General features: G+C 42.0%; 1 protein-coding gene across 6 annotated transcripts in view; it reads right to left on the bottom strand.

The window, feature by feature from the left end:
* The window catches only part of CSGALNACT1 (chondroitin sulfate N-acetylgalactosaminyltransferase 1), a 299,546-nt gene that overhangs the window by 15,969 nt on the left and 269,956 nt on the right, over positions 1-13,621 (bottom strand). For 5 of the 6 annotated variants that reach the window (XM_045588828.1, XM_045588831.1, XM_045588830.1 and 2 more), the window contains one exon: positions 9,101-9,202. The exons of the other annotated variant lie outside the window; for it this stretch is intronic. In XM_045588828.1, coding sequence (XP_045444784.1) covers positions 9,101-9,202 — 102 coding nt within the window. The remainder of the gene's footprint in view (positions 1-9,100; positions 9,203-13,621) is intronic. 6 annotated transcript variants of the gene reach the window in all.

Genomic DNA, 13,621 nt, shown 5'->3' on the forward strand with positions numbered 1-13,621 from the left:
CAACAAAACCCAGGAAAATCTCCATACCTTCTGAGGCAATGAAACCACTAGGCCAAGGAAATGGAATCCTGTTGGAATGGCTCCACCTTGCATCCTCTCCTCTGTATTCAGCTCCAGGAGCCAGACCTGATAGTCTTGATACATGCCTATCCCCAAACCGATCTAAATCTGGATTCCTTTCCCACGCTCAGGACATGCAGAAGAGCGAGACAAGGAAAATGACAGACTTGGGTTCAGGAGACCAGAACGGCCTCAGATCTGGTTCTCGAAAGATTAACTCTGTGATCTAGGCATTCACCTCCCAGAACCTCAGCTGCCTCATCTGCTAAATAGGAATAATAACAGCTTCCTTAACCGTCTCATCAAGTTATTAGCTAAGTAAACACGGCCAGGAGTAGAAAGCACTATGTAAGCATCAGCTACTGCTGTCTCTGGCACGGGCGAGGATTCCCAGGCCCAGAGCAGTGAGGCCAAGACGTGTCTTCCTGATGCTGTTCTTTCCCAGGCACAGCAGGACCTTCTGAAATGGGACAGATCTCCGCACAAGTTCCAGGAATTCATTCAGTACCTAGTGGGATGGAGACTGTCTCCTACCAGGAAGAACTAGAGAACCACTTATAGTCCTGTCCTAGCTCCTAATTCCACCTTCACAGATGCCTGACACTTGGCAAATCCCCCTTTTCCTGCTGACATCACCCTTCTTTTCATATCTGAGCCCTCCCTATACCTGGCCTATCCCTATCCCTCAACTTCTCTCTAATCCTGATGTAGTAAAAAACAAGTTCAAAAACCTATTTCCATTTTTAAAAGTATGTCTTCCACTTGGGTAAAGTTCAACACAAATATAGAGTCATAAACTTGTCAAATGCTAAATTGCACTTATATTTTGTAACTTAATCAGCGGAACCAGTTCTGCTACCCCTTCCTAGACCTCTCATCTTCTTTCAGATCTGGGAGCGAGCTTGGGTTTTTATCTTGGTAATCTGTGGGCCCAACCTATCTGAGTCCGATGCCAGACATGCTTTTCAGATTCAGATCAAGGCAGGAGGCCTGGTGATGGGAAGGGCTCTGGCGGATGAGTCAGGAAACCCGGATCCAGGACCTAGAACCGTGCCTGGCCCCCACGAGTGAAGGTGTTTGTGAGTAAACATGTAAACAGATGAATTATTCTAATGCTAGCCCTGCCTCTAATGTATCGGGGGCGAATCACTTCATTTCTCTGGCCTCGGTGTCCTCACTGCACAAAGGCCCTTTCACCCTAACATTCAGCACTGCCCCACATTTACAGGCTCTCTCCTCTCCCTCAGGGCTTGACCTTCCCTCTTTTCTCCAGCCGGGGCCGAGGTCATCTCTCCTGTGAGTAGAACTGTGGTTGTGCTCCACAGCCTCTTCAGTCCTCGGTTGGCCTAAGTGAAGGACAGCTACCTCCCAGTCTCCCATACTGTCCAGATGCAGCCATCTTTGTCTCCCTGGGGGTTTCCAAAGCCCAGCTCCTGTAAGCCAGGCTCAACTCACTTCTCCCTGCCCTATTTGCTCAGTTTTCTGGAAAGTGTTACCCTGGGGCATTGCCTGGTCTTTCGTCTGTTCATCCAAGGGGGTCTCTAGGTTGCCCATGACTCATGTGCCATCTTGAGACCCATGTTTCTCTCAAAGCCAGGAGCAGGTCTCTTGCTTTGCTTGTCTTAAGGTTCATGCTCTTTGAGACCCTCCCAGACTGCGGGGTGAGCTATAGCTACTTTGCAGGGCAGAGAGGACTGACATGTCCAAATGCAGGGTAACAGCAAGGCTGTCCTCATTCAGGTTGTACCTGACTCATAATTCATGATCCCCCTCCAAGAGGTTAACCATATTAACTTGTGTACTGGGCAGTGATTGGACAGGGATGGGAACTAACACAGTTAGTTCTGCCCACACAGGAACCTCTCACCCCACGGAGCCAGTGCCCATCTGGCACCAGCAGCCTCTACTTCCCTCCAAACCCCACTCCTTCCTCTATACGAAACCCTGCCCTGACCAATGCTGCCCAGCAGGAGACACGCATTGTTACTGCGGGCCTGGTGGCACACATATGTGATGGCCTTATGTTTAAGGCCTCACCAGGGAGCTGGACATCAGTGCACACAGAGGCAGGGTGGGGACAGAGTCATTGATGGCCTGGGAAGCACATTAGCTGTCATGGGCACTGTGGTTCCCAGAGTGGTTGCCAGGTCACCGTGCTCAGCTATCCGTCCACCTGCGAATGGATAATGGTACTATCCTTCTTCTAATCACTCAACGCCGGCACTTCTTATAATTAACCATTATCTTGGGAACCCCACCTTCTTTTCTGCCATTGGGAAGGCACTCTGATCTTTAACAAGTATCCTCGACAAAGGAAGAGGGCTGATCTGGAAACTCCAGAAAAAGAAGAACCTGGAAGTGGGAGGCAGTCCTCCCATCTCAAGCTCATCGGAACCAGCACCAGAACACATGATGCAACAGGAAAAAGAGAAACCAGCTTCTGCAAGACCATCAGGCCTCTTCCCTCAAAACATCCCCTATTTTCACTCAGAAACACTGCTCGTTGGGCAGAAGATTCACATACTAGCACTCCTTGTTCAGTAGTATTTGAAACAGTGTATAAGAGGCAGCCAAGCCATGAAAAGCAAGGACATTCCAATGCAGAGCACTGATTTGCCCCAAAGTGGTCTGGCAGTTGTGGGTTTTAAAATGTGCACATGGCCACAGGGCTGCAACCCCCAAATGCAGACCATCAAGGTGCACAGACAGGGACCCTGTTTTGTCCTTGGTCTGTCCCCCACTGCCACACAGTGACCAGCCAGAAGATGGCTGTTCATGGCATGGACATGGCTGGGGCCTCCTGCCTCTGCTCGGTGGTTCCTCCCGGAATAGGTTTCCTCCACCCATTCCAGTGAAAGTCCCACTCAATCTTCATGGCCCATGTCAAGGGTCACTGCCTCTCTCGTGCCTTGTTGCAAACGAAAGCCCCTCTCTGGGCTCCTAGGCATCACTCCCAGTCCTGCCTCTGTCCTTCTGTGCCCAGTGCCTTCTTGTGCCTTTGCTTTGTGTAGACACGCACAGATGACCTTCCAGGCTCAATATCTTGGAGGCCAGGGATGCCTCACTTTGTGTTTCTATCTTCAGAGGTGATCTGACACCATGCAAGAAGAGGTACTCACAGGGACACAGTAGATGATCAAGAAACACTAGATTATTGATCTGTTTGGCTCTTGATTAAGAGCCAAATCAATGGGCAACACTGAGGCACCTCTCAACTCTGTCATTGTTGGAAGGCGCTGCCCCAAAATGCCACCGTCTTCCCTCAGGTGGGCACCGGAGAAGCCCCTGCACCTAAGTCCACCTCCCATACCACAGAGTCTTGACCAACAGATTCCAAAAAACAGACACAAACCTAAGCTTTTAACAAGACGACAAACAGATAAATAACAGAACAAAAGAGAGCCGAGGAAAACAAGATACACTCTGGTCTGAAATATTTAATTCACCCATGCAAAGAAATGTAATATTTCGAGGCACGTCTCATAAGGCACGGACATTTTTCATGGTAGAATGAGAGCACTGCATTCTATACTTGGTGATTTCCTATTATGCATCAGAGTCTGCAGTTTCAAAAGGACACATGATTACTCATAATTATTTCTTCTTTTCTTCTCGACTTGTATTATTGGCTGATGAACTCTTGAGTTCCTCATTGAATTCATTTCCTTTATATAGTAAGTCTGGTATATGGGGACTCCTCCAAGTTATACATAATCATTCTGATTGAAGGTTATAATGATCCGAGAAAGCTAGGGTTTCTGCTGAAGATTTAATTTCTCTAATTGACTTGCATTTCCCAGAACTGCTGGATTAAAAAAATGATGGAAGATCTTGCTGTCTAATATGATTTACTCTAATACATACTTCTTCTCACGACTGCAAGGAAATTCTCTTAACATGACACTTCCCACAACAACCCTTCATTTTAAAAAAGCACTTAAAAACTTACATAGGAACCAGCATTATAATCAGTGTATAATTTACAGTTTTAAATCTAAGAGCCCTAAATATTAAATCACCTGGAAATTCTACTTACTGAAGACATTTGAATACGTAAAGGATTTAAAATAGGCACACTGAACAATTAATTTAGAATTTTCTAGATTCTGAGCTTATACAAGGCTGCTATACGACTCTGTTTTAGCAAGTTCCTTTTGAAAAGATAAACAAGTAACAAGTCATTGGCTAGACTACCAAAGGAAAAGAGAACTCAAATTAATAAAAATTATAAACAAAAGAAGAGACATTGCAATTGGTAACACAGAAACACAAAGTATTACAAGACACTATGTGTAATTATATGCTAATAAATTACATAATTTAGAAAAAAATTAATTCATGAAACATACAACCCACCAAGTCTGAATCATGAAGTAATAGAAAATTCTGAACAGATCAATAATGAGCAAGCAGACTGAATCAGTAGTCAAAAATCTCCCAACAAATGAAAGCCCAGGACTGGAGAGCTTCACTAGTGAATTCCACCAATTCTTCTCAAAACTCTTCCAAAATACTGAAGAGTCCTCAGATAACATTGTTATGGCCAACAATGTTTTATTATAACACTAGAGGCCCAATGCACAAAATTCATGCAAGAGCAGTCCTTCCTTCCCCTAGCTGCTGGCACCAGCTTTCCTCTGGCACCTGGGACCCAGGCTTCCCTCACAGCCCTGGCTTTGTCCAGAAAGACTGAATGACGTCCAGAAGGACATCTGGTCTAATTAGCATATTATGCTTTTATTATTATAGACGGATGATAGGTCATAGGAACTTAACTCTTGTTCATATCAATTAGCCTATGGTAAAATTGGTTTCCTTATACATGTTTCACTTACAGTCACAGATCCTCTTGATGACATTGAGGACTTACTGTGTGTAGCTCCAAGCAAATGTCTACCTCTGCCAGCATTTCTCAAAGTGGGAGCCATGGACCACCCGCATCAACATATGGTACTCATTCTAAGTGTTGCTTCACAAGCTTCATCTCAGGCCTATCAACTCAGAATTTCTGGGGCTGGATCCCAGGAATGTGCATTTTTTAAAGCATCTCTGGTTATACAAAATGCATTTATATTTGAGAACCACTGAGTGTGATGCTGTACTTTGTGATTAACTGAAGCTTAATATGGAAAACTCTGTGGAATAAGAATCATATATTGAGAACTGATTTACACTGCTTTCTTTGGTAAATATTTTTTACCAAAGTCCTTATAAAGAAATATATATTATGACACACACACAAACACAAAAAAATTAATATTTAATGAAACAATATTTATCCTTACTACTTATATCTGCTATCTACTCTATTTCAATTATTTTATAATACTGAGCATAAATCTACTTCACAACCTTCTAATGAATCACAAATTTCAGTTTGCAAAACACTGATTTATAGCAATCAACTGAAAAGTAAAGCTCAACTGAGTGAGCATAAACTGAGTGAGTAAAACATTGCACACAGACATCAAAGTAGATTTTTAAAAGATATCCTTAAAATATATACAATTAGCTGCATTTAGAGCAGTTTAATCACAATGCTGATACTCAACTGAAATAAATTTCATTTATATTGATTTCATATTTCATTACTTTCAACTAACAACTATGGATTCCAGGATGGAGTACATTGGAGTGAAGATTTTAAGACATGAGTCCTGGAAGTTCACAGACAAGCTTCAGATCCTGGCTTTCCCAGGTGTCAGAGGGCAGCCTGAGTAACAACCTCTCTAAGCCTCAGTTTTTAAAACACAGCTAGTAGCATCTACTAGTCTCTCATAAGGTTGCTGTGAATATTAAATAAGATCCTCCACATAAATAATAATTATTATTATGCATGTGAACAAGAGTTATACCTTCTTAAAAGAATAATAAAGATGATTTTAAAAGCTTCTTACTTAAGTTTTCATCTAGATTACTATGGGCTCGGGCTGGCTGCAGAGAGTGGGGCATTCCTAGGGAGACAGTCTGATCAAAGCAACACAATGGAGGGTGTAGGCCAGGCCCCAACGCATCAGTGACATCAATATTGCAGATATCACCAGTTAACAGAATGAGGCCATCCGCAGAGAAAAACAGGGTTCCAATAAATGTTGCCAAGATTTCTGTAGCGCCTATTTCTTTAAAGAGGTCAGTTCAGTCTCTAACACTAATTCTCTGGGTAGATTAACCCCTAGAAATTTTTGAACATTTTAAGTAAAGGATCCCTACCACTCAAATGATGATAGTTTTCTTGATCAGACTCTCTTCATTCCTTCCTCACCAAGCACCCTGCTGACTGAGAATTTAGTTGCCAGGTAATTTGATATGGTGAAAAATGCCTTTGATAAAAGAGTCCATAAGCATTCTAATCATTTGAAAGGGTATTTCCCACAACAATATCTAAACAATCTCGCTAAACCTCAGTTTTTGAAATGGGGCTAATAGCATCTATCGAGTGACATTGCTGAGAATAGTAAAGATCATTCACATAAATAATAATAATGATTATTATTCAAAGATAAGATGCATGTGAATAAGAGTTATACCATCTTCAAAGAATGATAAAAATAATTTTTAAAGATTCTCATATAACTTTTCATATATACCATCCATCAGACTTGGGTAAATTTGGTTATATGTATCTATGAGCAAATGTCTTGTCATCCTTTGATGTTCTGGAAAGTGCCAGACCTAATAGGACTGAGAGTCACCTGGATAGCTATTAAAAAATTACCTTGGAGCCCTAGCTGGTTTGGCTCAGTGGATAGAGTGTTGGCCTGTGAACTGAAAGGTCTCAGGTTTGATTCTGGCTGAGGGCATATGCCCTGGATGTGGGTTCAATCCCTGGTGGAGGACTTGCAGGAGGCAGCCAATCTATGATTCTCTCTGATCATGGATGTTTCTATCTCTCTCTCTTCCTTTCTCTCTGAAATCAATAAAAATATATATATATTTTAAAAACCCTTGGAATGGGCAGCTGGCTGCAGCCCCTGGGATAGACTGCCACTTTCTCAAAGGCTCTCAACCCTGGCTGTGTGTTAGAATCATCTGGGAAATTTTTAAAAGATCAACTCCCAGGGATGGATATTCCAGAGACATTAAAACCTATCCACAGTGCAAAATACACGAATTCTAATAATTCATGCTCCCCATTCCTAAGCAGAGGTGAAAAGGATATTGCAACCCACTGCAGTTGAGATATTTCTATTTCACATTTAGGATGTTCAACTATTTTATTCTCTTTGATCTCCCTTCAACAGAGGCCATAGCTTTAAGCTGTTACTGGTTTTAAACTCTTAACTCATAATTGATTTAAAACAGAATTCAGCAAACTTTTTCTGGAGAGGACAAGAGAGGAGAGAGTTCACGCTTGGTGAGTCATACATTCTCTGTCACAACTATTCAGTTCTGCAGCTGCACCACAAAAGCCACCATAAATAGTATGTAAACAAATGAGCATGCCCGCATTCCAGCAAAACTTACAAAAAGAAGTGCTGGGCAAAATTTGGCTAGTGGACTGCCTCAGAATGATTGAATAAATATAATTAGCATTCTGTTTCTTCTGCTCATTAATACAAAATTAGTAACAAAGTGTGAAAATAAATACAGAGTGCGCCCAATCTTGGAATCTTATCCTTTGACTGTCACCCGATTACCCTTTACCAGAAATTCAAAACAGAGGCTCTGTTTATATTTAGGCCATATTGTGAGAATCAAAAAGTCTTTTCTGTCAAAGGTATAGTTTAGATACGAACTCCATTTCCTTTTTGTATAAACCTCTATTTTGTAGCTTAACCTAGAACGGTGGTCGGCAAACTGCGGCTCGAGAGCCATATGCAGCTCTTTGGCCCCTTGAGTGTGGCTCTTCCACAAAATACCACAGCCTGGGCGAGTCTATATTGAAGAAGTGGTGTTAGAAGAAGTTTAAGTTTTTAAAATGTGGCTCTCAAAAGAAATTCAATCCTTGTACTGTTGATATTTGGCTCTGCTGGCTAATGAGTTTGCCGACCACTGATCTAGAACAACCCCGCCCCTTTGTACCACCCCTCTTGAATTAGTTATTTGAATGTGAAGCCAGGCTCTTAAGCCAATCAGAGCACAGTGAAGCAGAGTCAGGGATAAAAGGAGAATGTGTGCCTCCATCACATTTTTTATGGGCTATGCACCAAGCTAAAGCCCAGAGAGGTTAAGACCAGTATCTGTCTCATCCTCTTGACACCACTTAAGAGCATTTCTAACAATTTGGATCTAGTCTGACTATTCCTGCCACTACTACCTTCTAAGCTTCACTTATAAGGAAACTACCTCCCATCCCCTCCCCCAATTACTCAACTGAAACCCTGCAAACCTCCGTAACAAACCACAAGGGATCATGGTAATACCATTCCAGCTTTCTTACTAGTAGTAAGTGCCATAGATGTTTATTTATTAAATAAATATTTGCATATTTGTAGGGGGGGAAATCCATCCCTGCTATCTTTGAACATATTTATTCCCTAACTACTGATCAATGGGGTATAAATACAAATCCTAAGTCTAAAGTTTTTAAATAATTTCTATTCAACTGAATAAATTTCACCAAGGACCCTGCCCCAGTTACCACTTCCTGCTTTCCTGTAATCTCTCGATATGCATAATGAATGAAAATCAGAAGAGTGAGACCACTGGTTAAGTGAATGCCACCCAAGCATGGATGCCACCCTTAGCCTTACCAGCTGGCTGAGATGGCGCTGCCTGCATGGCCGTACCCTCCCTAATTCCCACATTGTGACATAAAGACCTCAAACCTGCAGTGCTAAGAGTGCAGACATCCAATCATGCTCCCTAACCCTACCCTGGCTGCTCACGGCAGTTTATCTCAAAGTCAAAATCAACAACACCCTGCACCATGAGCACTGGTGTCAGGCAGATCTCCCCCTACACACAGCCAGCAACCGACCAACCTGGAAGTTCCCCCCCAGTGTTAAGGAAAATAAGACAGAAATAGGAATTTTAGCCTTAGATACGTGTATGAGCTCAGTGACCGTGATTCCTGATTACAGCCCCATGTCGAACTTACCTGGAAGTGTTTTCAAGTATTCCCTTGACCTCATTCATTTCTTCTTTCCCAAAGTAAACAACAGTGAGATGAATCCTCCCATCCTGTTGGATGCATGTCTCCCTAGAAAATAAAACATGTGTATGTCTGGACCTGTTTCCACAGTAACAGGAAAGGCCCAAGCAAATAACCTATTTTGTAAAGTACAAAAGGGTCTTAAAATAAGCCTGACCATCACGATGACTTGTATTTGCATTGATTTTTACCAAGAAACAATAAAATTTAAATGTGCAGATCTGATCAATGGAAACTCAAAGGCTACAGGGCCAATCTGCCATAAACCTGGCCCATTGGGACACCTAGAGTAGTCTATGAAATAAAGAACACACAAATTCCATGTACCGATGAGCAAGCTAAAGCCCAGAGAGGTTAAGACCAGAATCCTTGTCTATGGACTTTGCTCTTGTGTGCTAATCTGTCTTAAAGATTGAACACATAAAGGTAGAAACATTCTTCCATTTGGGACTCTAGAAACTCTTGGGAACACCCAGTGGCGTGACTGTCCAAGGGAAGGATAAGGCATAAGTACCGTTGCAATCTGTCACCCTTCCCAAGCAGATACATTTACCTTCACTACATCCCCATTTCTCCTCTCTGTGACTCTGTCCCAGGCACTGGCACCTCACACTCCAGGGTCCTGGCAGCCCGCTCGGTGCCGGGCCTCCGGCTCTGGACTGGTCTACACCTGCTGACCCCACTAAAGCTTGGCATTTGCCAGGTCCTGCTCTCTCAATGGTAACACCTAGTTTCTGTGTAGCTACCACGGTATGATCCTCTGCCGAGCACTTACTTCATCTATACTACAATAGTATGTGCAGTATGTATTCATGTATGTGCAGAAATGTGTAGGTCAAAGTATATGTGTAAACATGTGCTTTGGTGTACATGTCTGCATATACATATATGTGTATGTGTGTGTATAATTTCACAGGTGTTTTCTGGAAGCATGTTAATGGAAAGATTCTACTGGCAAGATGACTTTTTGTGCTATCTTGATATTTTGCATGTCCTTCCATTTTATTCCTTTTGTCTCTGTGTTAGCTACCTTTCTTAACCCCCAAACAACAGTCCATATCATCTCGTTCTGGAAATCTATGTGCTCTAATTGCAGAGGCCAATTTATTCAATGCATTTTATAATGACATAAAAAAGGAGTGATTGTCTAGTTCGGGTGACTGGGAGAAATTCAAAGAAATAGAAGATACAGTTCCTCACCTCAAAACACTTACATAAGGAATAAAATAAGCTCAAATAAAATAAGAACACCTCATGACAGTGATAAAAAATGTAGGGAACTCAGAAAACACAGGAAATTCTGTGGGCTGGGGCCTTGAAATATGGACTGGGTTTAAAAAGGTAGAGGAGGAAGAGAATTCCAAGTGGGAGAAATCTAATGCATGATTATATTGACCCTGGGCAACAGGTACGCATGGCCCAGCCTGCTCACAAGGCTTGGTTCTGAAAATTCTGTTTATTTCCTGTGGAAGAAAGGTAAGAGCTGCCTGTGAACCCAGGCTGATGGCAGAGCTCCTAGAAGCAGACTCAGGACCAAACACAGAGGCCCCGGATGCTTTAATACACAGAGCTTCCCTCGGAGCCCCAGTCCCTACAGACTGAATCATCACTTCCCGACAATAAAATCCTCTGTACATAAACGATCCCTTTTGTACACTCACCAGGTAGAACAAAAGCAAACACACAGCTCCAAGCACCCAAAAATCTGTTCTTTATAGAGTTGTGTTTGCAGTTGGAAAAAGTCCATCTCAGAATCATTAGAGGGTCACGCACTGAGCCTGAATAAAGAAGCATTCTCATGTGTTTGTGTTTCTCTCCCCTCCCCTCTCCCTTCCTGGGACATCTTTACTGGCATTTTAAAATCCATTCAAAACACTTCCTGTTTTCAAGGAATAGAACTGACACTTTGGACCTTTCCTTTCCCTTCACCAGCTGAGGTTTCCTGAGAAGGCAAAGCAGAATTTGTTCAGAGATCCACTCCGGGGTTCCTGGCCGTGTATTCACTTATTCCTTCCTGCATTCAGCTAACAATAATCAAACAAACAAACAACAGGCTGGGTGCCAGCTTCTCTACCAGGGGAGCTTAACAATGAGTCACACATTCCTGCCCTTGAGAAGCCTCCTCTTGTTCATGACTGAAACAGTCTGTGATGCAATAAACAAATGCTTGATGAGAGGAGGAGCATAGAGCTATGGAAACATCACTGACTGCCTGAATGGTCTTGTAATGTTTGTATTTTTCCAAGAATTCTCACTAGACTCCGTCCCAACGATGTGAATGAGAAAGGGTGTGCCTGGGGATGACTGTACATGAAGCTGTCGGTGTTTTGCTATAATGTTTTGTACCTGGACACAGCCTGCCTGGACCCCACGAGCTAATTTGGTTCTGCAATGCATTATTCTCATTGTGTGAATTGTAAGAAGAATATTCATGTATGGCCCTGTTGGGGAACCAACTATCCAGTTTCCCTGGGATTCTCCATGTTTTAGCACTGAAAGTCCACATGGCAGGAAAACTCTGTCCCAAGTGATGGGACAAATGGTCACCCCAATGGCCTGAGACTTCACAGTGCATTGGAAGAAATGGACTGCGGAAGAGCTATAGTACAAGGCAGGATGAAATGACTGCAGTAACAGTTGAGCAGTCTACGAAGGGTGTTTACCTTTTAAAAGATAATGATTTAAATAAATTAACTTCAAACAGTGACAACTGCAAACCATGTACCAAAAATGTGGAAAATAGCTAAGGTCTTGCTGCCACCAAATGATCAATGAAAGGGACATAATTCTATGCCTTAAATATCACAAATAGGAGACGAAGGAAAGAAACAGAAGATTTTATTTTAGCTTCATGTGCCTTCCAGCTCCAACAGCTGCCTCAGAAAGAGGAGCCGGGGTCGGGGGAAGGCAGCCCAGGGGGATGGCTACTCTGGGGAGAGACAGGAGCTTCAACTTCCACTTCAGGGTCTCAGCACCAGTAGAGCCACAATGGAATATTTGGTCTCTCCACATCAGATGGCAAGTAGAGAAGAAAGGTAGAACTAACCTAATTGTTCTTTGTGAAGGAACCCTTCCAAAAAGAGTGTACTTGGCAGAACCAAAGGACAAAAGACCATCACATTGTCATGATTCATCAAAAGAGAGGAAAGAGGAGAAGAGATAAGAGATACCAATAGCCAGATGACATATCTTATACATGTCTTACACACACACACACACACACACACACACACACACACACCTTTAAACAGAGGGCCAAAGCTTTATCTTTTCTCTTCTTTTGGACTTACAGGAGTTTTGGAAAGAGCTGCAGAAGACAAACACATAAATGAGTTAAGAAAGTAAACAAATGGGGCTGATTCTCTCTAATGAGAGAATAATCTGTCTCAATCCTTGGCCAAGGGCCCATTCTGAGAGACAAATAATCTGCCCTCTCAAGGAAAGGATCCATCCAGTTTGGATCAAGTGAGCCTGGTGCAGCTCCCAGATCAATACCAGAACGCAGAAGAACCACAGGAAGTGGGATCCTCCAAAAAAAGGCTGCACAAAACCCCAGCTGAGTTCTTTCTCTCTTTCACATGTTCTTTCAGTCCATAAATGAAGCAAATAGAACAATAAGTACCCTGTCCTCAGAATATCACTGGAAGTGGGACACAAACAGTTCTTAGTCAAGATGCAGAGGTAGCCAAGAAGAATCCACTTCTACATCAGAGCACACAGGCCGGATGGCCCTCTGTGTGCCATGCAGAAGAGGGATGAATACAAACATCATACCTACCACATCTCAAGAATAACAACAAAATTAAAGAAAGAAAGAGAAAGAGAATTAAGAGAGAAATAGCATTCAAAAAGTCAATGAAAAACCAAATCTGAAAGAAAAGATAACTCAAACAGAAGAAAATGTCTTACAAACATTTCACACTTTCTTAATAAAAATGTGAATTCTATTTTTAAAAGTTCAAAGAGGATATGACAAAAACAACAGTTCCTAGGCATATTCTATGCTCAGAAAATGCACTGATAAATGAACAAAAAACAAAACAGAATAATTAAAAATACCAAAGTACAGAATAGATATATCTGAAAATTAAAGACCTTATAAAGAAAAGGCTTGTGTGAAAATAGATACAATACAAAGCATTAAAAAAGAGAAGCTAAAAAAAATGAGAACACCTGAGAATATACAATTGTGTCTGCAAAACAGAGAAACCAAACAAATGAAGCAAGACAAGTACTCAAAATGAGAACAGCAAAAAAAAAAAAAAAAAAAAAAAAAAAAAAAAGTTCCCTGAAACAGAAAAATTTACACAGAAAAATAGGAAACTGAATTATAGGAAAATCTGAGAGAACACAATGACATTTCCCTGAGACATATCCTGATTAAGTTATTGTGATTCAAGGCAAAAGAAGGAATTCTTTGGACATTTAGGCAAAAGTAAGTCATTTTCAGGAGAGACTAAAATTGTC

Source organism: Pipistrellus kuhlii, unplaced genomic scaffold (genome assembly GCF_014108245.1).
Source record: "Pipistrellus kuhlii isolate mPipKuh1 unplaced genomic scaffold, mPipKuh1.p scaffold_m20_p_3, whole genome shotgun sequence".
NCBI lineage: Eukaryota > Metazoa > Chordata > Mammalia > Chiroptera > Vespertilionidae > Pipistrellus > Pipistrellus kuhlii.